We start from the raw sequence: 27,280 nt of genomic DNA, 5'->3' as shown, positions 1-27,280 counted from the left end.
ATGCAAGCTCACTGGTGCGAAGTAATATAAAATAAAATAATAAAATAACTTAATTGGGCAAGTAATAACTTACACACAATTGGTATCGTCTGTTCTGTGCCTTCCCTGCTGCTTCTGGTAACAAAAACAATGACTCGATAAAAATAAACACGGTAATATTACCCCGGTAATATGTTTGGTCCTGTTGTGGCACCGTCCGCGAAATAAAAATCCTCCGGCTGCTTCTCTACTACTACTGCTACTTCTACTACTACTTCTGGTCATCATCGTGATCGCTTCACAAAAACAAAACTAATTATCGCAAAAAACAAAAAAGGAGTTGCAACAGCGTGTTGTGTTCCAGCAACATGCGGGACTAATTGGCGGGCCAAACGCAACAAGCTGTCCAATCTGTCACAAACTCTTCCTCGGCGGCGAGGCACTCATGGAACACATGAAGATCACCCACAAGGACCCCAACGCCTCTGGTGTTGCCAGTAAGTACCTAAAATTTGACATTGTTCTATCAGTCACACATCAAAACTTGTTTTTCTTTGTCTCTTTTCCAATTGGTATCATTAATATCAATAATATTAATCATTGTAAGTGGTTATAGTTGTGGTTAGTAACATCTCTATTAACATCTTAGTCCGAGACAAAGAAAGACTTATCAGATTAGCTCTAAGATTATCACATATTCCCGATTCGCTTTGGCGCGGGCATACGTGTCTCTTCTCGGGCAATGGATACTTTTGGAAACTAACTAACTGTTACTAATATATATTGTCCGATTTTTTTTTGGGCTCAAGGTTTCTCAATTTGTGTAATGAGTATGTTTCAAATTCGCCCAAAAAATCAATTTTTAGCTTCTAAAGCTTTACCAAAAAAATTTGGCAGAAAGTATCATTACACAAATTGTCATTAACTTTCAAATAACAAGAAACCATCCATACCTCAAACGCAATTTCTTCATGACCAACAATTGAACCCTTCCTTCCTCTTCTTGAATTGTATTGGTAACCATTAACCTGAAATTGAACAGTCCAAAAAAATTCTAACCAATTGCGTTTGAGGTGTGCACCAAACCTGGGCCCAAATTAGACCACAATGGAGATCAAAATATCTATTAGAGTGACTGGAAGAAAAATAGTTAGCATAACACTTAGACTAAGAATAAGAAGAACATGAACGAATGGTAAAAAGAATGAATGACCTAAGATAAGCTTAAAATGTACACACTCTTTGGGTGCTTAAACCTGCTTGGCATTGACCTCGACATTGTGTCGTACTATTGTTCCCCCTGCTGACTGCACCACCTCGGTTGCTGGGGTTTACCTAGCGAAACGTCGGACTGCGAACCATCCTTGCCCAGTATGCGGGAAGCACTACGTCAACGAGGGGAGCCTGAGAAAGCACCTGGCATGTCATCCGGAAACTAGTCAACTAAGTACCAATTTAAGGATGTGGCCGTGTTCTGTTTGCCAAGCCGTCTATACCCATGAGAGTGGTGAGTCTTCTTGATTCTAGATCCTAGATCCTAGACCAGAAGTTCTAGACATTAGACACTAGCCTAGACTTAACTGCTAATAACAAACCAATTGCTCCTTCTATGACTAACCAATAATTTCTTGTTCCGAAGGTCTGCTGAGTCACATGGAGCACATGAGAATGGATCCCAAGCATCAGTTTGCTGCCCAGTACGTTCTAAGCCGAGCTGCCGCTGAGCGACGTGAAAGAGAGCTTCTAGCCGGTTCTAGTTTAGGTGAGTCATTATTCCTATTGTCCTCTCTTTCCTGATAGACAATGCACTCGGTGATTCCCTCAATGTCCCATTAGTGGTCTAAGTTTCTTTGCCGGCAAATCTTGCAAGATCTGCTGACCTCAGCAGGATTTTGGATTGATTGCAAGCAAACAAACTTAGATTAGTTAAAGCCCAATCAGATAGTGCCCCAATCCTAGCTCCTGATGATGATGCACTTGTTATGAGATCCATATTCTGTGGATTCAGGAGCAGGTCTCGGTGTGTTGACGAGTCAACCAGGTGGACCACAAAATTTACAGCAACCACCAATGTGCCCATCCCCGTCGGCTCACTCCGAGAGCAGTAGCGGAAACGGAAGACTATCTTCGGCCGGTAGTGAACCTGGTACGCTATCGTACTACATTTTATTAACTTAAGTCACTAACGATTCCTAGACATAAAGACTATCAAATCCTGACTTTCGTTATAACAATTGACATTCATCAATCATTCTAACTATCATTATTCTTGATATTCATATAACAGTGGGGACACTTCCCTTTGGGACACTTAATCTAAGTCATCATCCTGGAAAATAAATCCTAAACTGGTTGCTAATCATTAGCTATAATCATTAGCTCATTAACTATAATCATTAGCTCATTAGCTATAATCATGAGCTCATTAGCTATAATCATTAGCTCATTAGCTATAATCATTAGCTCATTAGCTATAATCATTAGCTCATTAAGACTTATTTTCCAATGTGATAAACTAATAGACGATGTTAGTAAACACGGTCTAACTGACGCGAGCAGATTTTTGTGCAGGGACCGGGCTACTGAACAACAACAACAACAATAACAACAACAACATGGCTTCACCGGGACCAAGCGGAAACAAGCTGAGCGAGATGCTGAGAGCGGGAAGCCAATCCACGGCTCAACAGTATCACGACGAGATGCAGTCTCAGCAACAAAGGATGGCCGTGATGGCTGCTGCTGTTCAAGCTGCTGGTAAGAATCTTTTTTAACCTCCAGAATCATCACTTTTCACTTTGGATCACTTCTAATTGCTTCTTTGTCCAACAGGTCTTCAAAATTCAGTCTCTCCTAACTTATCATCAGTAGATGTGGCGTCCCTAGCAGCTGCCATGAGAATGGGCGGGAATAACAATGACATTAATGCGAACCAGCAAGGACAGACTGGACAACAACAGCAAGGTGTCCAGAATAATAACTCTGAACAGGCGTTGAGAATGCATCAAGCAGAAGCTCTGCTTCGATCACAAGCGGAGGCTGCCCTCAGACTCGCGGTAAGTTGGAATTGTTAAAATTGATGATGATGGTGGTGATGATGATGGTTTTTTGCAGGTTTCCCAAGCAGCAGCTGCTGCAGCGAGTTCTGCGGTGGGAAGCGATATGAGGCACCATTTAGGGCAGCACAATGGCGGCGGTGGAGGCTCTGGCATGCCAGGACACCACACGAACCAGCAGCTGTCCCAGCCAGACAGCCTGTCGCCAGATCTAGGTAAGTCGCAACAGCAGCATCATCAGATGATGATGAGGGGACTTAACGAGGACTTGCAATCCCAATCCGCAAACAAGCGCGTCAGATTAACCGCAAGCCTGATTCCATCATCAGGGGAGGCGCTCCGTCTGCAGGAGCAGCGATTAGAGCAGGCTCTGAGGCTCCACGGCGATCCCCGTGCTCTCGGGTTCACGCTCCAGCACGTTGTTAACCAACAGAACAATCAGCAGCCATGAAAGTTCAGTTACTACTGAGACGAGTGGACCCCTTGGGCGAACGAGTCGTCCTACCCGGACCAGAACCAGATCATGCAGCAGCATCTTCATCAGCAGCAGCAGCTTCAGCAGCATCAGCAGCAACAGCAACTGCAAAGGTCGATGCTTGCTGACCAGTCCGGGCAAGACCTTGAAGAGCGTGGTGTTAAAAGAAAAGCCGACGACATTGGCGAATCTTAAAGTCACCCACTAACCTCTTTCAAACTCTGTCCAAGCGGTCATCTTCGAAAACACTCACTGTCTCAGCAGTTTTTCACTCAACTATCAACTAAAGTAACTAATTTAACTAATTAATTAGTAAATAACTTATCGGACAATATTCACTGGGCTTAGGTGTCTTTTGGTGATGATTGATCATCTGGCCCAGATCGATGTGCATTCCATCGATTATTCCGTTACAGAGTCCATGGAAGTAACCAGTGGCGCCATCTTACATAACGCGCTGGTACTTTCCGACTCCAGAAACGTGCCATACAATAATGAATTGAGGAACAGACACTTATCGGACATTTAACACACGGGCTTGTTATTTTGTTCGGTAAATTTTGTTCTTAAAATTGATAATAGCACTGTCTTAAAAGACACGTTATGTAAAAATTAGTCCGAGGTATGTGTAATGTTTTTTTACACAACCGATAACTGTCCTGACCGACTTTATCGACTGACTATATTAACAATATTTAATAATGTTAAAAAAAGATTAAGTTAATTATACGGTAGGATAAAATAACAATTAATATAACATTATTGATAATTGGTTAATTACACTACACTATTACGCGCAACTAAACTAAATTGTACACATTTGATAATTAGAGGTAATTGTGTGCTTGGCGTGGCACATATTTAATAATAATAATGATTTTAATATTAAGGTATAAATAAATTATTAGATTAAGACGAAATATTGCAGTTATATATATAAATATATATATTGTGTATAATATATATGATATATTATATATGCGTACATCACACACACGCTGATAACAGTGACTTTCGTCTCGTTTAATGAGAGTTATTAAATATAATTATAAATAAATGCTATATAAATATATATATATGGAAAGGTATATATATATAAATATAAATATAAATATAAATATTGAAAATAAAGTATAGGGTTTATCAAATTAGGATAAGTGAAACTGGGACGGTAATTAGCCGAGTGACTTATTTCTATTAAATAATTCGAGTGTGTGAGAGTGAAATTTACTCGGGTAATTACCGACGATTGAATGAATTAGGTAAATGATGTGTGAGTGGTATGTATATGTATTTGTTTTTATATTTATGTATATATATGAGCGTATGGCAGTTTTGCGGCGGAACTTTTTCTGGTTTTGATAAGAGTTGCGGTTTTGGAATGAAAACTTAAAATTGCATGGAAAGTAATGAGTTTAGAGACAAATTTAAAGAATACTTTTATGTTTAGAATCCAATTTTCTATCAAGTTTGATGATAAAATTTCAGAATCTCGGAAGTATAAGGCCATTTTTGGCCGTTTGAAAAAAGCGCGGGAAAAATGAATTGTGTAAATTATAAGTTTGTAATAAAAACTTAAAATTGCACGAAAAGTATTGAGTTTAGAGAAAAATTCAAAGAATACTTTTTTGTTCAGAATTGAATTTCCTACCAAGTTAAGTGATAAAATTTGAAAATCTCGGACGAATAACGCCATTTTTGGCCGTTTGAAAAAAGCGCGGGAAAATCAAATTGTATTATTTATGTTTGCAATAAAAACTTAAAATTGCACGGAAATTATTGAGTTTATAAAAGAATTCAAAGAATACTTTTTTGTTCAGAATTGAATTTTCTATCAAGTTTAATGATGAAATTTCAAAATCTCGGACGAAAAATGCCACTTTTGGTCATTTGAAAAAAAGCGCGGGAAAATTAAATTGTGCAATTCTAGTTTTGCAATTTAAAATTAAAATTGCACGAAAAGTATTGAGTTAAAAAAGAATCAATTAATACTTTTTTGTTCATAATAAAATTTTCTATAAAATAAAATAATAAAATTCCAAAATCTCGCCCAAAAAAAGCAAACTTTTGAAAATCCGAAAGAAAAAATCGCCGCAAAACAACATCATGTGTTTATATAATATATATGTAAATATGTATGAATATATATATGTACAAATAGTGTATATTAGAGTCCTGATGTGTGGTTGAGGTAATCTGAGGTCCTGTGATCGTTAATAAGGGAAATATTTTTTTATTTTTCGAACAACGTAACATTGCGTCGGTTTCGAATATCTTTTATTAAAAAAAGGTAAATTAAACAATTTGCAATATAAAAACAAAATAATGATTAAATAAATAAATAATTAAATGTAATGTAAAATAAAGGATTTAAAATCGTTACGTTCTCGCAATATTAAAAAGAAAAGAAAATAAAATTATAACAAATAAACTAAATGGGAACTTTAAATAATTTAAAAAGGGATGGGAGAGATTTATTGTTCTGATAATATATTGAAATAATTATTATTATGATTACTATTATTATTATGTTATTATTAACATTATTGATATTTTTATTTTTATTATTATTATTATTATTATTATTATTATTATTGGTTAAAATTTATCAATTGGCCAATTTAATTGTTTAAATTATAAACGTCAATTTAACGTGGCTTCAAAATAATTCTGTAATTATTTATCGATAACGTAACAGACAATACTTATTTTGTTTTTATTAATTAATTAAAAAAAAAAATAATTGGAATAATCGCAGACTGAAGAGTGCGGAATGAATGGAAGCGTGTCGAATTTCGTTCTGCCCAAAATTAATAAATTTCCTACACCCGTTCCTGAAATCTAAAATGGATTTTTTATTTTTATCTAGGCCAGATTGGATCTTCCTTACGTTTAATCGAGAGATAGAGACTTTTCTGATTTTTTGTTTCTTTCCAGATGTTTTCTAATCGCGTAGCCTTTTATAGTAGACAAAAATAATTAAATTGCAGGAAATTGTTATTGGGAATTTATAAAGAATAATTGATAATGATGATAATAATTATTGACCAACATCCGATACATACGAGAACACCTAAGGCTGCTTACTATCCGAATGAGATATATATTTATCTGTTTATAAATATATAAATAAGAAATGTCAAGGATTCATCGTAAAAGCTTCAAAGTTTATGTGGATCTTTTTATTTTTGGGCTTTTTTTTTCAAGAGTCAGAAACACGGTAGTGCTCTATAAGATGCGCGCGCATCTTAGCAAGTGACGTCATTTTTTCTTATATGGTTAATTGAGTTTTAAAGGTTAGATAACGGAAAATATTTGTTTTTTTACCGTTTTTAAGCTGTTTAAAATTTTTATTTGATTTAAAAATTGCAAAAATTATTTTTAAAGAAATTTTTATTAATAATTTAGCTGCAGAAAATTTTTATTCAATTTTTTATCCAAAATTTTTAATGTTACAAATTATTTTATTGGAAAAATTTGTTTTTTTACCATTTTTAAGCTGTTTAAAATTTTTTTTTTAATTTAAAATTGTAAAAATAATTTTTTTTTAATTTTTGAACCAAAATTCTTGATGTTAAAAATTATAAAAAATTATTTTATTGATAAAATTTGATTTTTTATCATTTTTAAGCTGTTATAATTTGTTTTTTAATTGAAAAATTGTAAAAATCGCTTAAAAAAATTTTTTTATTAGAAATTTACTTGCAAAAAAATTTTTTATCAATTTTTAATCCAAAATTGTTAATGTTAAAAATTATAATTAATTATTTTATTGAAAAATTAGTATTTTTTCCAATTTTTAAGCTGTTTAAAATTGTTTTTTAATTTAAAAATTGCAAAAATTATTCTTATAAAATTTTTATTGAAAATTTGACTGCAAAAAAATTGTTTTTAATTTTTAATCCAAAATTCTTAATTTTAAAAATTATAAAAAAATTATTTTATTGAAAAAATTCGTATTTGAACAATTTTTCAACTGTTTAAAATTTTTTTTTAACTTAAAAATTGCAAAAAGTGTTTAAAAGAAAAGTACTATTAAAAATTTGACTGCTAAAATTTTTTTTTAATTTTTAATCCAAAATTCTTTATGTTAAAAATGATAAAAAATTATTTTATCAAAAAAATTTGTTTTTTTCCAATTTTTAAGCTTTTAAAAATTTTTTTTTTAACTAAAAAATTGCAAAAATTATTTTTCAATTTTTAATCCAAAATTCTTAATGTTAAAAGTTATTTTATTAAAAAAAATTGTTTTTTTTTCCAATTTTTAACCTGATAAAAATTTTTTTTAATTAAAAAATTGCAAAAATTACTAAAAAAAAAAAAAAATTTTTTTTTAAATTTACTTGCAAAAAATTAAAAAAAAAAATCTTTAATGTTAAAAATTATAAAAAAAAGTCCAAAAAAAAAATAGATCCATACCGAATTCTCAAAAAAAAAAAAAAAAATGAATCTTCCCAAAATAAAATATTTCCGTTGCAGATATTATTCCATTTTAATTTAAAAACTCACATACTGTAAATACACCTCAGGAAAACCGCAGAACGATCAGTTTGTACGAGTAATAATTGCATACTACTTCTATTCGCATGATAATAAACAAAAAAAAACCAGTTACAGTTACTACAATAATAATAATGAATAACAAATAACAAATAGGGTTAGTTTGTCAGTGTAAATACCTAACGCTCGAAGAGTGCATACCCTCTTCGGGCAACCACACTTCAATTTTTCAAGAATAATATTAATATTCGAGCTTCTTATGTTCGTCCAATCGGCGTACATAGCCAAGTACCGACCGACATTTCCTATTTATTTAAATATTTTTATTCGGACACGAAAACACACGCACACTCAATTGCCAACAAACAAAAAATAATTATTTAAATAATAATAATAATATACGGCATTGCGATGGATTGTACAGTTAGGATAGTTAAGCCTTTTAAACATTAACACACTTTTACACACTATTTAACAATGGAAATTACCCAACAGCACTCAATGGCACGACTGGCCTTTTTGTTTCAAAGGATAGGGACCAATTATTTTGGGTTTTAGTTTTCCTAATCCCTTCCAACGAAATTCAGCTCCATTTAATAAAAAATTACACAGTGAAAAATGTGTTGTGTCGATAGTAACACAAATTTTTATTATATATTTCAACCAGAAATAAAATAAAAAAATTAGATTTTTTTAATTTAATCTATATTAAGAAAATAAGAAATGAGCTTATATCTTGTGAAGTATTGAAATTTTTCAAGATATAAGCTCATCCTGATGTTACACTCTTCAAGAGCTTTTATTTGAGTACCCACATGCATTTTTGATATATTTTTCATATATACATATATATGATATATATAAATATATGAAATATATGAAAAATTGATGTGGGTACTCAAATTAAAGGTCTCGATGAGTATAATGTAAAGATGAGCTTATATTTTTAAAATTGTCAATAGTTTATAAGATATAAGGTCATTATTTCGTAATTATTGACATTTTTTAAGATATAAGCTCATTCTGATGTTACACTCATCAAGAGCTTTCATTTGAGTACCCACATGAATTTTTATATATTTTTCATATATTCATATATTTATATATATGTATATATGAAAAATATATGAAAAATTGATGTGGGTACTCAAATTAAAGGTCTCGATAAGTGTAACATCAGGATGAGCTAATATCTTCAAAAATGTAGATAATTCACAAAATACAAAGTAATTTTTTAATTATTGATATTTTTTAAGATATAAGCTCATTTCGATGTTACACTCAAGAAGAGCTTTCATTTGAGTACCCACAAGCATTTTTATATATTTTTCATATATTTATATATATATAATATATATAAATATATAAAATATATAAAAAAATGATGTGGGTACTCAAATGAAAGGTCTAAATAAGCGTAACATCAGGATGAGCTTATATCTTTAAAAATATCAATAGTTCACAAGATATAGGGTAATTTTTCAATAATTGATATTTTTTAAGATATAAGCTCACCATGACATTACACTTATCGAGACGTTTCGTTTGAGTACCCACATACATTTTTGATATATATTTCATATATTCATATATATAATATATATAAATATATAAAATATATGAAAAATTGATGTGGGTACTCAAATGAAAGCTCTTGATGAGTATATCATCGGAATGAGCTTATATCTTTAAAAATGTCAATATTTAAGAAAATACTGTGCAATTTAATGAAATTCATTATTTAATAAAGCAAAATTTTTTTTAGATGCAAGGTTGCTAGCTTAATATTATTTAAAAAAGAAAATAATAAATTGTCTGACGTTTATAACTTTTCGTTTATTTTAATAAATATTTTTATTTAACACAAACTAAGTGTTGCTATTGACAATATTTAACAAAAAAAAACAATCTTGATTTTAAAACAACACAAAAATTTTTTACTGTGTAACCTCAAAAATATTTATTCGGATAAATTTCATTTGGGCTTATTTGGATGAATGGTTTAAGCAATAACGGTGTGAATACTAATGAATGGAAGGGAGATAAAAGATAAAACTGTAAATTAGATTTATTAAAAAAAAAAAAAATAAATTTTTCACAAACAAATTTATTTTTCTAGAAAAAAAAAACAAACAAAACTTAAATCACTTAAGTAATTATATAAAATAAAAAAAAAATGTTTATAATTAATTAACGGTCCCTAATATCAAATAATTTAAAACAAATCACAGACAATCGTGTAACAAAAAAAGACGTTTAACAATACTTCATAGCACGCCGTAATATTTATTGTCACACATATAAAGCCATGGAACGATTGACAGACCAGCAAGGGTGCGTCCTGCCGTGCGCAAAGGTCGCTTTTCCAACTAATTAATTAACTAATCTAAAAAAAAATAAAAATTGGAAAGGACACCTAGCGCCGTCTGTGCCCGCGATGTAAAAAACATTTAAAAACAAACACACAGGTACAATAGCTCGTAGTGTATGTTCTGTAATCGAAAGAAATAAAAAATGCCATGTATTGGCGCCAAAAAAAATATAAAAAAAAGTATATAAAAATCTAAAAAATAATTTACAAATATATTGATTTACATATGCCCGTACTCTAAGGGGGCAAGGCGCGCGATATAATGGACCCTCTAACAGGTTATGGGTCCCCGTGCACCGTACTGAGGCTTAGAAGTTGACAATTGTAAAAGCTTCAGTACGGGAGATTTAAATTGCGCGCCAAACCCTGCCATAATCTTAATCCATGTAAATTTGCTAATGTTATTAACTAAAAAAATAATTAAAAAATATGCCATAGCCCGGATGCGCTGGTGTATACTCCCAGCGCATACACACTCACAAATACGACTCGACTATCATGAACTATTGATGATTATTTAAATAAAAAATCCGCGGTAAGTTGTAATGACGCGGTAAGATTGGTCCGACACCAATACAACAAACTCAATTATTTAACAGTATAAATAAATAAATAAAATAAATAAATAAACAAATACAGACATCTTGTGCGACTAACCATGAAAAAAAATAAAAAAAAATATATACAGGAAGACACAGTTAAGCTTGTCAGAAGATTGCCCTTCTTCTGCGCAAGCGCAATAAGCCCTGGTTCTCGGAGCGCGCTCTCCCGTGCGCGTTCGGAAACACACTTCTCATACACGGGGCCATTTTGTTGTCCAATTTGGCCTCACAATAGTTACACACACACCAACACTTAATTACACTCTTATTAATATGATAAACTAATAATTATTTACTAAACAATTTAAATACAATTACACACTTACACTTAAATACACTACGGATATGTAAAGCCAATTGTTTTTGTAAATTTGCGAAAAAAAAAAAAGGTAAAATCCTTTCGACAAATTACAGAGACACGATGCATTATTTTGGAGGCTAAAAATAGAAATTTTGGCGCGAAATTTAAATTTTTTAAAAATTCGCGGGGTTTTTTCCGCGGGAAATTTAAATTTGAAATTTTTGGCGCGAAAATTTGAAATATAAAAAATTCGCAGGAATTTTTGTATTTTAAATTTCGCGGCAAAATTTTGGATTTAAATTACCCGCGAAAAAAAATAATTTGAAATTTTGGCGCGAAATTGAAAAATTCGCGGTAAATTTAAATTTTGAAAATAAAATTCGCGGCCTTTGGCATATGTTTGGATGCAGGTATAGCAATTGCGTTGATACGAAGGATTAGTATTAATAAATTGCTTAAAAAATGTGACTACCCGGATATGACAAATCAGACATATTTATTATGTCTGGCCACGGACTAATGAGCAACGGCTTAAAGAGCCATTGTTTTAGGCAATTAAATTAAAGATGACGATTAAAAAAACTAAATAATTTTTTTTTTAAAAAACGGGTTTTAATTTTTTAATGAAATAATCTTACTATCGGAATATACGGTGATACAAAAAATCAACAATCGGGATTGTTCGGATAAATCCGAATTATAGGTGTCCATTTTGTATACCGTGTGTTCTACGAACCGTAAGTGCGCAGCATGAAAACCGACAGTCTATAGCAGTGCGAGTTGCTCGTCAGTAAAACATTGTTTTCACATGTTTTGTACACTGTATGAGCCTCCGTGATTAAAACCGGAATAAGTTGTTTAAAATGTCCACTATATAATCGAAGAATCATAGTTAATAAGGCGATCGCTTCACCTGCGCAGCTTGACTCTAATAAATTCGGTGCAAAAAATTACAAAAAAATTGCAATTGTTCCCAAGTGAACAAAAAAGCTTGCGACAAACACGTGAAGCGGTGGCAAGGCCAACAAGGTCCCAAACAATCGGAATCCGTTTGAATTGTTCGAAACAATGCATTGGTTCCGATTGTTCGGCACTTTGTTCCGGCAAATAATTTTTGTTTCGAATATTCTCCGAACTTTCGTTGACGGGAATATGTTCGCTCCCTAACCCACTGTCTTAAGCATGCGCGTCCGAGAGCAACCGGAACAAAGAAACAATCGGATTTGGATTGTTTCTCGGAAACAAACCGAGATATGAAAAAATTTTTTTTTGCATTGGCTTTAGCATGACTAATGATGGAAAATTATGCAATAATATTTGGTAATATTATTGTTATTAATAATACCGCTGGTGATTGCCTTCGTCAGGGTTATATTTTATAGTTAAATTTTTTAGTTACAGTGAACTATTACAGATTTATCAAATATAACATACCAATTTATTAATTAACAATAATAAACAATAGTAGAATCCATAAACAATAAACAATTATAAACAATAGTAGGAACAGGTTACGCATTTAATATTTAATGTAAGGATTTATCAGATTTTAAAGCTTTGTTTTTTATTTTTTTTTAAATTTAAATGGTCTTCCATTAATTTATTTGGTAATTTGGGAAAAACAATGTGTTAAGTGTTTAGCGATAGATAAATTGTATAATCGATTTTATTAAAAATAGAAGACTAAGAGGGTAAAGAGGAAAATGAGCTTGGGCTCGAAAAAAAAAAAAAAAATAATTAAAATTTGACATTCCTTACATAATTAATGCATATATATAAATATATAATTATTATAACAAAAATATCTAAATAATAACTTACAAATGTTATCCGGATACAATAGATATAAGCAGTGTACGCGATTTTCATCGCGGTTCTCATCGCGAAGGCATTCACCGGGGGATTCCCCCTACCGGGCCTCGGACGCGGATCTAAGACACCTCTGGCGCCATATTCTGAGGGAATAGGAGGGAGAGATTGATTGAGGGCGACTGCGGGGTAGGTTGGTCAGAGGCGCCGGAGCTTCCCGGGAAAAAAATACAATCTTAAATTAATAGTATCCGAGTAAATCAATTTTTAGTTTATTAACTTATGGCATTTGCTTTCACACATACAAACCTCCCTCACAAAATATCCACCCGACATTTTTCCAAGGTCTATTACATATTTAAATTTTATTATTAATAATGGATAAACCCTGATAATGAGTACATTTATTAACTAATGGGTTTCAAGTACTTTGTCAGTAATTATTCAAACAAAATAAAAAAAGCTCAAGGAAGTCCCCGTAATAAATGTTTCACATACACGTTGATCATGTTCGTTCGCGATTAATGGTTTTTTTTATTGTTTTTTGTTAAGAGTTTTTTTTTTTTATTATCTGTCTTAGAAAAAAAATTTTTTTGTTCAAAAATGTTGTTCAAAATTTGTTCAAAAATGTTCAAAATTTGTTCAAAAATTTTGTTCAAACATTGTTTACAAAATTTGTTCAAAAATGTTTAAAATTTGTTCAAACATTTTGCTCAAAGTTTTTATTGAAAATTTTTGTTCAAAATTTGTTCAGAAATGTTCAAAAGTTGTTCAAACATTTTGTTCAAAAGTTGTTCAAAATTTGTTGAAAAATGTTCAAAATTTGTTCAAACATTTTGCTCAAAATTTTAATTGAAAATTTATGTTCAAAATTTGTTCAGAAATGTTCAAAATTTGTTCAAACATTTTGCTCAAAATTTTTGTTCAAAATTTATTCAGAAATGTTCAAAAGTTGTTCAAACACTTTGTTCAAAAGTTGTTCAAACATTTTGTTTAAAATTTGTTCAAAAATTTTGTTCAAAATTTGTTGAAAAATGTTCAAAATTTGTTCAAATATTTTGCTCAAAATTTTTATTGAAAATTTATGTTCAAAATTTGTTCAGAAATGTTCAAAATTTGTTCAAAAATGTTCAAAATTTATTCAAACATTTTGTTCAAAATTTGTTCAAAAATGTTCATAATTTGTTAAGAAATTTTCAAACATTTTGTTCAAAATTTTTATTGAAAAATTTAATTATTTTTTATCAAAAATAATTTTTAAAAAATTGACAGATAATAAAAAAAATCTAAAAAAAACTCAAAAAAAAAAGCGAACGTTAAGTTTCTAATTTTGAAATTTTTACGTACAGTTATTTATCTTAACACAGCGCGTTACTGTTACTTTAAAAAAAATCACAAACTTTCTATTCAGCTTGTTCGGAAAAAAAAAAAAAAAAAAAAAAAATTCCAACACTGAATAAGAAAAAGTGATCGTTAATGGTATTGATTAAGTTTGATCGAAGTCCCCTTTTGGGCAAAAATACACCGACGCACTGTCCCGCAGATAAAATAAAAAACTAAAAATTGAAATTCGAATCTAGTCAAAAAGTAAAAATCGGCAATAATAAATTTCGGAAAAAAATAAAAAATCTGCGGGACCACAATCAGCGTTGACAAAAAGCCTCCTTTCGTTGGTCGTTTCGCCGAAAATCGGCGATCGGACTCGAGTCGATCCTTGTAATGAATAAACAAAAGTTGAAAAGAAGTAAAAGTGTGAAATGGTAAATTGTTAAAAATCACGACGGTTGTTTAAATGAAAATTCAGTCTAAAAATGTGCGAATGAATTTTTGAAGCTTCGGTTATTATTTTATAAGTTTTTACTCCCACGCTTCTATTTCCATTCGATGCGTATGTCGTAATTTTTGTAGTACGCGATTGAAAAACTTACGGAAAAAATCCTTAACAATTTTTATTCAATTTGCGTTACTATTTTACGAACGTCGCGAATCGGCGTCGAATACGATATACAATGATTACCGACACAAGCGTATTTTTTAGATTTTATCCCGACAATTTTTTAAAAAATTGTCTAGCTTTTTTCAATAATTTTTTAAGCACTCTTAATATTATAGCTATTATTATTATTGAATGTCTAGTTATGTTTAAATATTTTAATGTACTATTAAAGTTATTATTATTGTTTAAAAATGTGCAAAATGACTGACTTTAAGTTTTTACTTTTAATTATTAATATTATTAGCTATTTTTTGAACCGCTTCTTAGAAAAAATATAACAAGTTTTTTAGTCGTAGTTAAAGCTGGTAATTTTTTAAATAAAAAAATTTTTTTTTATTAAAAAAAATTTTTTTTCAATTTTATATTTGAATTCTTTAAAGTAAAATTTTTCTCTTGAATTTTAATTAAAAAAAAAAAAAAAAATATTTTTTTGGACGCCGCTGAGATTCGAACCCAGTTTTTTCTGGTCGGTTTTAAATGACGTCTAAAAAATTTTTTGGGTCAATTTTTTCCATCAAAATAAGAGATAATATAAATTGCAATTAAAATTAGAGTAATTTTGCAGTTAATTACAAAATTTTGATTAAAAAATAATTTTTTTTAATAATAAAAATAATGTTTTTTTTTCAATTTTATGTTTAAATTCTTTAAAGTAAAATTTTTCTCTTGAATTTCAATTAAAAAAAATAAAAAAAAATAAAAATTAATTTAGACGGCGCTGAGATTCGAACCCAGTTTTTTCTGGTCAGTTTTTTGTGACGCCTAAAAATATTTTTCGGTCAATTTCTTCCCTCAAAAATGAACGATAATTTAAATTGCAATTAATATTTGAGTAATTTTGCAGTTAAATACAAAATTTGGATTAAAAAAAATTTTATTAATAAAAAAAAATTTTTTTTTAATAATAAAAAAAATAATTAAAGACCCTCCAGCTAAAAATACGACTAATAATTATTTTTTAAATTTATAATTAAGTTTTTATTAATTGTTAGTTAATCTACTGTTACAATTATTAATAATTAATTATTAATTTTATAAGTTAACGTTGCGTGTTTCATCTAGACCTTGAATTTTTTAACCCGTGATCAAAATCCGGGTACCTTGCAAAAATCTTAAAAATACGCTTATGTCCCAAAATTGCATTTAAAAAACGTGTTTTATTATAATTTTTTTTGTTAATTTTTATCGGGTTAAAATCGCATTTCAACACTTATTAACACAAAAGACAACACCACATTTAACACTAACAAAAATAAAACCAAAATGCGTTCCAATTTACCCGATAAATGACTTTTGTAATTACTAACAACAATCTTTAGTGTTATTAATTAGTTAATAATTATAAATATTATTATATAGTTATAAAAAAAATTTTGTAATAATTTTGTTTGTAAAGCATTTTTATTTAAATAATTAATTGTTTCGAAAATCTCATTAAAAGGTATGAATTAGAAAATAAAATAAAAAAAATTGTGATTTATTAAAATGTGCAATTTCGAAACAATTGATTTGATTTATAAATTGTTCCATTTTTATTTATAATCATAATTAATAGTTATTATTAAAGTTGATTAATTGTGTTTAATTAGCAATAAAAGTTTTTACGTTTACTTAACTAAAAAGACAAGCATCACGATCTATTTATGGATACGAAACGAAAAAAAAGTGAAAAAATTGTAATATTAAAATTTTTTTAGTTATTTACAATTTTTAAGCGGGCAAAAATATATTTTTAAGTACTAAAAATGTTATTTGAGTGGATAAGAGCAAAAAAAAGCGATAATTTTGGGTCAAAATAATTTTTTTTTACGCGCGTAGACTATTTTAACTTTCACCCGCGCGGAACCGGGTTCGAATCCCCGGCAAGGTAAAAATATATTTTTTTCCCGCTTTAAAATTTTTTTTCCATCAAAAATACATATGGACAATTCGAAATTCGGACAAAACCGTAATTTTCGAATTATTGTAAATAGGTACTCCCAAAAAGACAGAAAAAACATTGACAAGCGATGTATAAAATTAAAAACTCAATCATTTGGTAATTTTACGAGTGAGTGAGAGGTTATTATTAAAAAAAATTAATAATAAAAAATTCCCAACGATATTGCGTAGCATAATTGTAAATTACACCGGTTAAAAATTATATAAAATTAAAAATATAAATTACCGTAGCTGCTCCAAATTGTCGGCGGATTTTCCTCAAAATTAAGGTTAACTTTGTACGGTAGAAATTATTGTAAATATTAAATTAAAGAGTGTAAAAAAAGAAAAACGTCGAAATGCAGAAAAATGTAAATAATTAATTATAATAAAAATTGGTGGAAATTTTGTAATTAAAAAAAATTAATTAAAAGGTTATGACAAAATGGTTGCATTTCGAAGTTAGAAAACCTGCCGCCATTTTGTGAGCCGCTTACGGGCATTTAATTTTAAGGTTAGGAACTAAAAAGGAGTGTTTATTAATTAGTAATTTGTTGCAATTGTCTAATGCGTGTGTATGAATGTATTAGGAGGAAAAATAAAGGGAAAAATTAAAAAGAAAATTATGATAATAATTGTGTGTATGTTAACTACAAAATTAATTCTACCAAGTGGACTAGAATCGCAATCGATGGGCATTATTAGGGAGAAACAAAGCGACTAAAAATAATATTTCGGAGTCTTTTTTGACAAAATATTTATAAAAATCCGAATAAAGAGCGTCCAATATTTAAAAAAGTAATTATTAAAATTAATTATTAAAATAATGATAAAAAAATAAAAAATTGTACCTATTTTCATTTTATAAATTAATAAGATAAAATATTTATGCGACCTAAAATGTTTTAATTAATTAATGTAATAAAATAAATAATATTTAATTATTAATAATTGTGGAAAAAAATAAAAGAGGAGGAACAAATTAATTAATTAATTATTAATTGAGGAATTTTAAATTGTATCTATATATACGGAAGTGATGATATTTAATTGTATTCGAGTCGAATTATTGTATAGTTAAGGCTTAAATTTGTAAGGAAAATTTGAAATTTTTAGGGTGAAAATTAATTATTAATTATTAATTTTAGTTATTATTAATTATTAATTATTATTATTATTATTATTATTATTGCGGAAGATAACTTCTGGTGTAATCATTGTACATTGTATGTTGACAGGAGCGTTTCCTTAAAAAACCTTTCTCTGGAAATTATTGATAAAAAAAAATTATACCGATTTTGAAATTGTAGGAACAAAGGGTGAACAAGGATAAAGTTAAGGATTGAAATTTTGAATATCGGTGAAATTTTGTGAAAATCGTAAGATAGTTTAAAAGAAATAAAAGATAAAAATTAAGATTTAAAGAACACACAAATGGAAAATGATGTCTTTTTTTGTTTTTGTAATAACATATGTATAATGAGATATAAAAAAAAAAGTGATAAATATGTTGGTTTTATTTATTCATTTTTTTAATATATGATAATTTAGTGACTAATAAATAAATTTACAAATTCAATATATATTATAGCTTTCAATGATTTATTTTTATTTATTTAAGGGTCTTAAGACGCTTATTTAATGTCTATTATCAAGTGCTTTATCTTTAGATACGTAATTAAGAAATGACCTTGTATCTTGTGAACTATTGAGATTTTTTAAGATATAAGCTCATCCTGATGTTACACTCATCGAGAGCTTTCATTTGAGTACCCACATCAATTTTTCATATATTTATATATATTATATATATGTATATATGAAAAATATATCAAAAATGCATGTGGGTACTCAAATGAAAGCTCTTGATAAGTGTAACATCAAGATGAGCTTATATCTTTCAAAATGTCAATAATTAAAAAATGACCTTATATTTTGTGAACTATTGACATTTTCAAAGATATAAGCTCATCTTGATGTTACACTTATCGAGAGCTTTCATATGAGTACCCACATCAATTTTTTATATATTTTATATATTTATATATATTACATATATGTATATATGAAAAATATATCAAAAATGCATGTGGGTACTCAAATGAAAGCTCTTGATAAGTGTAACATCAAGATGAGCTTATATCTTTAAAAATTTCAATAATTAAGAAATAATGACCTTGTATCTTGTGAACTATTGACATTTTTAAAGACATAAGCCCATCCTGATGCTACATTTATCAAGAGCTTTCATTTGAGTACTCACATGCATTTTTGATATATTTCTTCTATATACATATATATAATATATATAAATATATAAAATGTATGAAAAATTGATGTAGGTACTCAAATGAAAGGTCTTGATGAGTGTAACATCGGGATGAGCTTATATCGTTGAAAATGTCAATATTTAGGAAAGAACAGTGCAATTTAACACATATCTTGTGAGCTATCAACATTTTTAAAAATATAAGCTCATCCTGATGTTACACTCATCGAGAGCTTTCAGTTGAGTACCCACATCAATTTTTCATATATTTTATATATTTATATATATATTACATATATGTATATATAAGAAATATATCAAAAATGCATGTAGGTACTCAAATGAAAGCTCTTGATAAGTGTAACATCAAGATGAGCTTATATCTTTAAGAATTTCAATAATTAAGATATAATGACCTTGTATCTTGTGAACTATTGACATTTTTAAATACATAAGCCCATCCTGATGCTACATTTATCAAGAGCTTTCATTTGAGTACCCACATGCATTTTTGATATATTTCTTATATATATAATATATATAAATATATAAAATATATGAAAAATTGATGTAGGTACTCAAATGAAAGGTCTTGATGAGTGTAACATTGAGATGAGCTTATATCTTTAAAAATGTCAATAATTAAAAAATGACCATCTATCTTGTTAAATATTGACATTTTTAAATATATAAGCTCATCCTGATGTTACACTCATCGAGAGCTTTCATATGAGTACCCACATCAATTTTTCATATATTTTATATATTTATAGATATTATATATATTTGTTTACATGAAAAATATATCAAAAAGGCATGTGGGTACCTAAATGAAAGCTCTTGATGAGTATAACATCAGGATGAGCTTATATTTTTAAAAACGTCAATATTTACGAAAGTACAGTGCAATTTAACCAAAGTAAGTATTTAATAAAGCTTAATTTTATTTATTTATTGTTCACAAGTCACGGCAGTCACATAGTGACTGCAAGGTTGTTAGTAATATTTAATGATTATAGTGCGTAGTAGCCTATTGAAGCCGGCTCTTGTTTACCAAAGCATTAGACCGGGTTCGATCCCGGCGTAAGCTAATGAATATTTTCAATATTTGATATTCTGCTTCTCAGCCAAAAAAAATAAAAAAATAAATATAAATTTATATATTTATATATAGACTTATAATTGTATGATTTTAAAGGTAAGTACTGCAATGTATTAAAAATTTTTTTTTAGTACTTAAAAATATTGTTTTAATAATTAAAAATTTAATTTTTAATTATCTTAAATCGAGAAGATAACATTTTATTCTTGATTAATAATTGAAGTTAATTTTTCTTGTTCAATTGCAAATAATCAAGCGTATGACCTCAGAGTATCAAAACACTGCACAAATCGATAATAATAAAAAACGAGGCGAGTTTATCGCACTGGCAGTTTATTATCTCAACACTCACGAGATAAATATGCAAAGTAAGTGTATTAGTAAATGTACGACTTTGAGCGAATGATTTTGTTAACAAATTGGACGCTCTTTCTTCTTGATTAATCAACATCACGTCAGTCTGAGTCGATCATGTTTAACCTCATCAATCATCTCAAACATTCCTCTCGTTCTTCATTTTTGTTTCGTTGTAAGAAAATTGTAACCTCTGACAGTTTTAACCTCAAAAGTGTGCGAGAACAATCGACCGCTAGAAGAACTTGCCTATATGATTTTCATGTTCAGAACCAAGGTTAGTTTAATTTTAAAAAAGTTTTTTTTTACACTGATAGAAGGATTTTTGAGGTTTAATTATTAAATTTATTATTTTTATGTGATTTATAAAAAATAATCATGACAATTATTGTATCACGGATGAAAATTAAGTCATTAATCTAAAAAAAGACAGATAAGGGCTTTGGAAAAATTTTTATACCTAAATTTAGTTATTTGACCTTAACTATCTACAAAGGAGCAGATTTAGCGATCATGCGCCACCTGTTGGAAGTTTGCAACACTTTTGATCAAATAAATTACACGATTTTTGGGTTTTAGTTTAAATATCAATTTTTTTCACGCAACTGACAAAAATTTTTAGTATTTAAAAAGATTAATTAACAAGTGATTTATTAGAAAATAATTAAATAAATATTTCTTAATAGGAAATTATATCTTAAACATTGTTTTGTACCAAATATTTCTTACTATTTAATAACCCATTTTAAAATATTTAATAGGGATATTTAAATAGTTAATAATGATATATTTCAGCTAGGCTCATATTTTTAAATTTTTATATCACAAAAATCAGAGTTTAACAAAAAGAACATTTGTAAAATTGGACAATGAGAAAAATAGTGGGGGTAGATAGGTTGAGATGTTCTCTAACGTTTAACCTACAATATAATTAGACACGTCGCAAACAAACAATATGGCGGCTCAGCGACACACATTGATATGTGTACAGGTGTCGCTGTTGCTCTTACTAATCTATAGACATAACTGTTGGCTAGTGTCCAGCCATCTACCGACAAATTCTCCTAATAAATATTTATTAACTATTAATAAATGTTGTTTGGTGGTAACAAATATTTATTTAAACATTCCTCGGCCTTTCTTACCATCAACAATATTTATTTAATATAACCAACTAACTTATTTCACTTTAATAAATAGTTTTAATTATTAAACAATATATTTTGCTCCCAAAATTTTATATATTACTCCCTAAATTCTTCTATCAGTGTTACAATTATTCTTCTAAAAATTGTACATATATTTTAAGGAAAAATCGTGGACTTTGCCGGATGGCTTCTACCAGTCCAATACAAAGGAGCGATAGCAGTCTCGCACCAGCACACAAGAACTCAAGCCTCGTTGTTCGACGTCGGCCATATGCTCCAGACAATAGTCTGGGGCCGAAATTCGGAGAGTTCCTCGAGAGTCTAACCACTGCAGACTTAAAAAACTTAAAACCTGGCGGCTCTACGCTTACTGTCTTCACCAACGACCAGGGCGGGATCCTGGACGACCTTATCATCACCAAGGATGCTGAAGATCGCTTCTACGTGGTGTCTAACGCCGGTCGCAGGGACTGCGACATTAATTTGTTCAACCAACGCAAGGTTGTTTCAAATGAAACTTCATCTTTAAAAGTTCCTCTAATTATTCCGCATTTTATCTAATATACCCAGTCAGCATCCAAGTCATAAAGATTTCAGTATGAAGTCTTTTAAAAAACTTCTTATAGAAGTCCTAATGTGACGTCTTAAGGAGCTCTTTTTTACGAGGTCAGAACTAAGAGCTCTTAATGAACTTATAAGTTTGGAGTCAATTTTCTGACATCTAACTGAGTCCCTTTTTTGGACTTCTTTTTGAGTTGCGTATAATGAGCTTATATATAGACATTATAAACAAAAACACAAATTTCTTTTTAATATAAAGCTGTCAAAATCTTATTCATTTTTCATTTATTACTTTCCTGATTGAGAAATTAAATTGAAAATGATTAAAAATAATTCGAATTAAATGATTTAAAACAATTTGAATAGATTAATATATAGATATACACTTGGCATAGGTTAACTCATTTCTCTTAATCCAGGTTAATTAAATTTTTCAAAAATTTTAAATTATATTATGAAGTAATAGGCAATAATGTTAAAATCTGGTTCGTAATCAAACTAATTTAGATAAAATAATAAAATTGGATTCTAATCTGAAAAAATTATGTGAACTTTCTACATTTAAGGAATACTTTGCATGTATCAATTTTAAACATTTTATTCGAATTTAACGATATCTTATAACTATATACTTATTAATTATTGTTGAATTTTTAATATTCATTAATTTATCTATTAGATTTTATATTGTGAAAAGTAAACAAAATTTATATAGACTATTTAAAAAAATATTACAGGTAGACTTTTGAATATTTTTTAGTATATAAATATTCGTAAAAGTTACTTTTTCTCTATCGATACACAGTATCAAATAGAATAAATAATATAGACAATGATCGCAACATTTCATCACTATATAAACTTAGCTTATAAGAATAATGAGATGTGTAACGACATATCGTTTGAACAGCGTAGGGGGTTAGGTATCGATCTAGCACGCGCGCGACTCGGGTTCAAATCTTAGTTAAGGCAATTGCGATTTTCACTTTCTCTCTTTAAACCGACAATATTAGGTCTAGCTAAAATAATAAACATTCGAAATCAGCATCGGTGCTTCATGAAACTCTGAATTATTTTTCATAATTTACTTTTATTATTATTATTATTATTAATATTATTTTTGTTGTGTTCTTATTATTGTTATCATTATAATAGCGTATAGAGATAAAAAATCATTCATCTGTGCGAGTTCAGAAAAAAGAGCTCGTTTTGATGAGTTCTTAAAGTCTACAATAAGCGGCGCATTCGACCTCTTCAGAAGGTCTTAAAGACGTCTTTTAGACGTAGACTCTGACGTCCAAATCAGAAATCTGAGCTCATTCGGAATAACTTAATACGTCATTTTGCTATCTGGGATAGCTTCAATTTTTTTCTTGTTTTCCAGGATGAGTTTGATAAAAGAGGAAGACGAGTGCAGTTAGAGTACCTGGACCCTCTGGAACAAGGATTAGTTGCGCTTCAGGGTCCTGAAGCGGCAAATGTGCTCCAGAAGCTTGTTGAAGTTAATCTAGATGAAGTTTATTTTATGAATTCTGTTGAGACGCAAGCTAAGAAGATTAATGTGAGGATTACTAGGTGTGGGTACACTGGGGAAGACGGGTTTGAGATTTCTTTCAAGGGGAGACATGCTGAGGATGTTATGGAGATGATTCTTGGGCAGCAAGAGGTTAAGATGGCTGGTCTTGGCGCTAGAGATAGTTTGAGGTTAGTAGAAAAATTTTTTTGTAAGATAATTGAGAAGTTTAATAATTTTTAATTAATTTTTTAGGTTAGAAGCTGGTTTGTGTTTATATGGTCATGATATTAATGAAGAAACAACACCGGTTGAAGCTGGGCTTACTTGGCTTATTGGTAAAAATTTTTGTTAATAGATAGTATATAGAATTATTAGGGAGTAATATAAATGATTTTTTAAAACTTTGGGAGCAAAATATATTGTTTAATAATTAAAACTATTTATTAAAGTGAAATAAGTTAGTTGGTTATATTAAATAAATATTGTTGATGGTAACAAAGGCCGAGGAATGTTTAAATAAATATTTGTTACCACCAAACAACATTTATTAATAGTTAATAAATATTTATTAGGAGAATTTGTCGGTAGATGGCTGGACACTAGCCAACAGTTATGTCTATAGATTAGTAAGAGCAACAGCGACACCTGTACACATATCAATGTGTGTCGCTGAGCCGCCATATTGTTTGTTTGCGACGTGTCTAATTATATTGTAGGTTAAACGTTAGAGAACATCTCAACCTTTCTACCCCCACTATTTTTCTCATTGTCCAATTTTACAAATGTTCTTTTTGTTAAACTCTGATTTTTGTGATATAAAAATTTAAAAATATAAATATTTTAAAATGGGTTATTAAATAGTAAGAAATATTTGGTACAAAACAATGTTTAAGAAATAATTTCCTATTAAGAAATATTTTTTTAATTATTTTCTAATAAATCATTTGTTAATTAATCTTTTTAAATACTAAAAATTTTTGTCAGTTACGTGAAAAAAATTGATATTTAAACTAAAACCCAAAAATCGGTAATTTATTTGATCAAAAGTGTTGAAAACTTCCAACAGGTGGCGCACGATCGCTAAATCTGCTCCTTTGTAGAGAGTTAAGGTCAAATAACTAAATTTAGGTATAAAAATTTTTCCAAAGCCCTTATCCGTCTTTTTTTAGATTAATGACCTAATTTTCATCCGTGATACAATTAATTATCATTAATATTTTCTATAAATCACATAAAAATAAAAAATTTCATAAATAAACCTCAAAAATCAGCAGGAATGTTTAAGAAATAATTTCCTATTAAGAAATATTTATTCAATTATTTTCTAATAAATCATTTGTTAATTAATCTTTTTAAATACTAAAAATTTATCTCATATACGTGAAAAAAATTGATATTTAAACTAAAACCCAAAAATCGTGTAATTTATTTGATCAAAAGTGTTGCAAACTTCCAACAGGTGGCGCATGATCGCTAAATCTGCTCCTATGTAGATAGTTAAGGTCAAATAACTAAATTTCGGTATAAAAATTCTTCTAAAGCCCTTATCCGTCTTTTTTTAGATTAATGGCCTAATTTTCATCCGTGATACAATTAATTATTTATTTATTTATTTATTGTTATTTGGCCATAGAGTCTAGGCTCCTTGCGGCCATCACGGATACAATTATTTAATACAAAAGTATATGGTATAAATATATAATCATATATAAAATATGAAAAGTAAAAAGTAAATAATAATGCACTATCATCATCAATTATCATTAATATTTTCTATAAATCACATAAAAATAAAAAATTTCAAAAATAAAACTCAAAAATCAGCAGGAATGTTTAAGAAATACTTTCCTATGAATAAATATTTATTCAATTATTTTCAAATAAATCACTTGTTAATTAATCCTTTTAAATACTAAAAATTTATCTCATTTACGTGAAAAAAATTTATATTTAAACTAAAACCCAAAAATCGTGTAATTTATTTGATCAAAAGTGTTTCAAACTTCCAAAAGGTGGGGCATGATCGCTAAATCTGCTCCTTTGTAGATAATTAAGGTCAAATAACTAAATTTAGGTATAAAAATTTTTCCAAAGCCCTCATCTGTCTTTCTTCAGATTAATCAACTAATTTTCATCCGTAATACAATTAATTATTATTAATATTTTCTATAAATCACATAAAAATAAAAAATTTCATAAATAAACCTCAAAAATCAGCAGGAATGTTTAAGAAATACTTTCCTATGAATAAATATTTATTTAATTATTTTCTAATAAATTACTTGTTAATTAATCCTTTATATACTAAAAATTTATCTCAGTTACGTGAAAAAAATTGATATTTAAACTAAAACCCAAAAATCGGTAATTTATTTGATCAAAAGTGTTTCAAACTTCCAAAAGGTGGCGCATGATCACTAAATCTGCTCCTTTGTAGAGAGTTGAGGTCAAATAACTAAATTTTGGTATAAAATTTGCAGGAAAACGCAGACGTCAGGAAGCAAACTTCCCTGGAGCTGAAATAATAATTTCCCAAATTGAACAAGGAGTTCAGAAGAAACGAGTCGGACTTACGATAAACCAGGGCCCGCCGGCCCGAGAAAACTCTTCTATACTCACCGAATCTGGAGAGAAAATTGGCGTGGTCACTTCTGGAGGTCCCAGTCCTACTCTTGGGAAGTCTATTGCTATGGGCTATGTACCTCCGAATTTTTCCAAAGCTGGTACAAATTTATTAGTTGAAGTTAGAGGAAAAACTTGGAAAGCCACTGTAACGAAAATGCCCTTTATTAAACCTAATTATTACACTAAAGCTAAATAATATTAGGAATAAATATTATTATATTATAAATATTCGAGCCTGTAAAATTTAATTTAATTAAAATAATAACTATATTAAATTGTGATAAAAAAATTGATTAATTAAATTTATTTAAGTAAGAATTAATTATTTACAAATTAAAATAATTGTTTTCCACTATATTAAGAATAAAAAAATTTATTAATAAATATTTAAAAATAAAAATAAATTTATTATTCTTCAATAATAAAAATCTCCAAAATTCCACTTTTAAATTAAACAATTGGCATGTTTTAATTACAATAATAACTATATTAAATTATGATTTAAAAAATTTATTTAATTAAATACAAATTTACAACTTAAACTATCGTCTTAAATATAATTAAAAATTTTACAATAAGAATATTAAATTAAAGACAAATTTATTGAAATAAAAATAAAAATAATTTTTTTACACAAAAAAAAATTTTACAATAAAAATATTAAATCAAAAATAAATTTATTTAAAAAAATTAATT

At 28.8% G+C, this 27,280-nt stretch overlaps 2 protein-coding genes across 12 annotated transcripts in view; both read left to right on the top strand.

Moving 5' to 3' along the window:
* Nucleotides 1-5,281, top strand: part of LOC123268559 (zinc finger protein 853-like) — an 89,761-nt gene extending 84,480 nt beyond the window's left edge. For 4 of the 11 annotated variants that reach the window (XM_044733728.1, XM_044733726.1, XM_044733724.1 and 1 more), the window contains exons 5-11: nt 317-476; nt 1,274-1,486; nt 1,619-1,741; nt 1,988-2,125; nt 2,539-2,736; nt 2,812-3,035; nt 3,094-5,281. In XM_044733728.1, coding sequence (XP_044589663.1) covers nt 317-476; nt 1,274-1,486; nt 1,619-1,741; nt 1,988-2,125; nt 2,539-2,736; nt 2,812-3,035; nt 3,094-3,486 — 1,449 coding nt within the window. In that variant the 3' untranslated portion in view covers nt 3,487-5,281. The remainder of the gene's footprint in view (nt 1-316; nt 477-1,273; nt 1,487-1,618; nt 1,742-1,987; nt 2,126-2,538; nt 2,737-2,811; nt 3,036-3,093) is intronic. The other 7 variants (XM_044733730.1, XM_044733729.1, XM_044733732.1 and 4 more) reach the window with 6 other exon arrangements.
* Nucleotides 5,282-20,729: 15,448 nt separating this feature from the next.
* On the top strand, nt 20,730-26,841 carry LOC123269355 (aminomethyltransferase, mitochondrial-like). Its single transcript, XM_044734977.1, is given in 6 exon segments — nt 20,730-21,011; nt 22,044-22,190; nt 22,193-22,383; nt 23,828-24,147; nt 24,212-24,294; nt 26,440-26,841. Coding segments are annotated over 6 exon segments (1,242 nt in total). The 5' UTR covers nt 20,730-20,851; the 3' UTR covers nt 26,781-26,841.
* Nucleotides 26,842-27,280: the final 439 nt, after the last annotated feature.

The sequence above is a fragment of the Cotesia glomerata genome, linkage group LG7 (assembly GCF_020080835.1).
Source record: "Cotesia glomerata isolate CgM1 linkage group LG7, MPM_Cglom_v2.3, whole genome shotgun sequence".
Lineage (NCBI taxonomy): Eukaryota > Metazoa > Arthropoda > Insecta > Hymenoptera > Braconidae > Cotesia > Cotesia glomerata.
The sequence above is the reverse complement of the archived record's forward strand: the minus strand, read 5'-3'. Positions and strand labels throughout refer to the sequence as shown.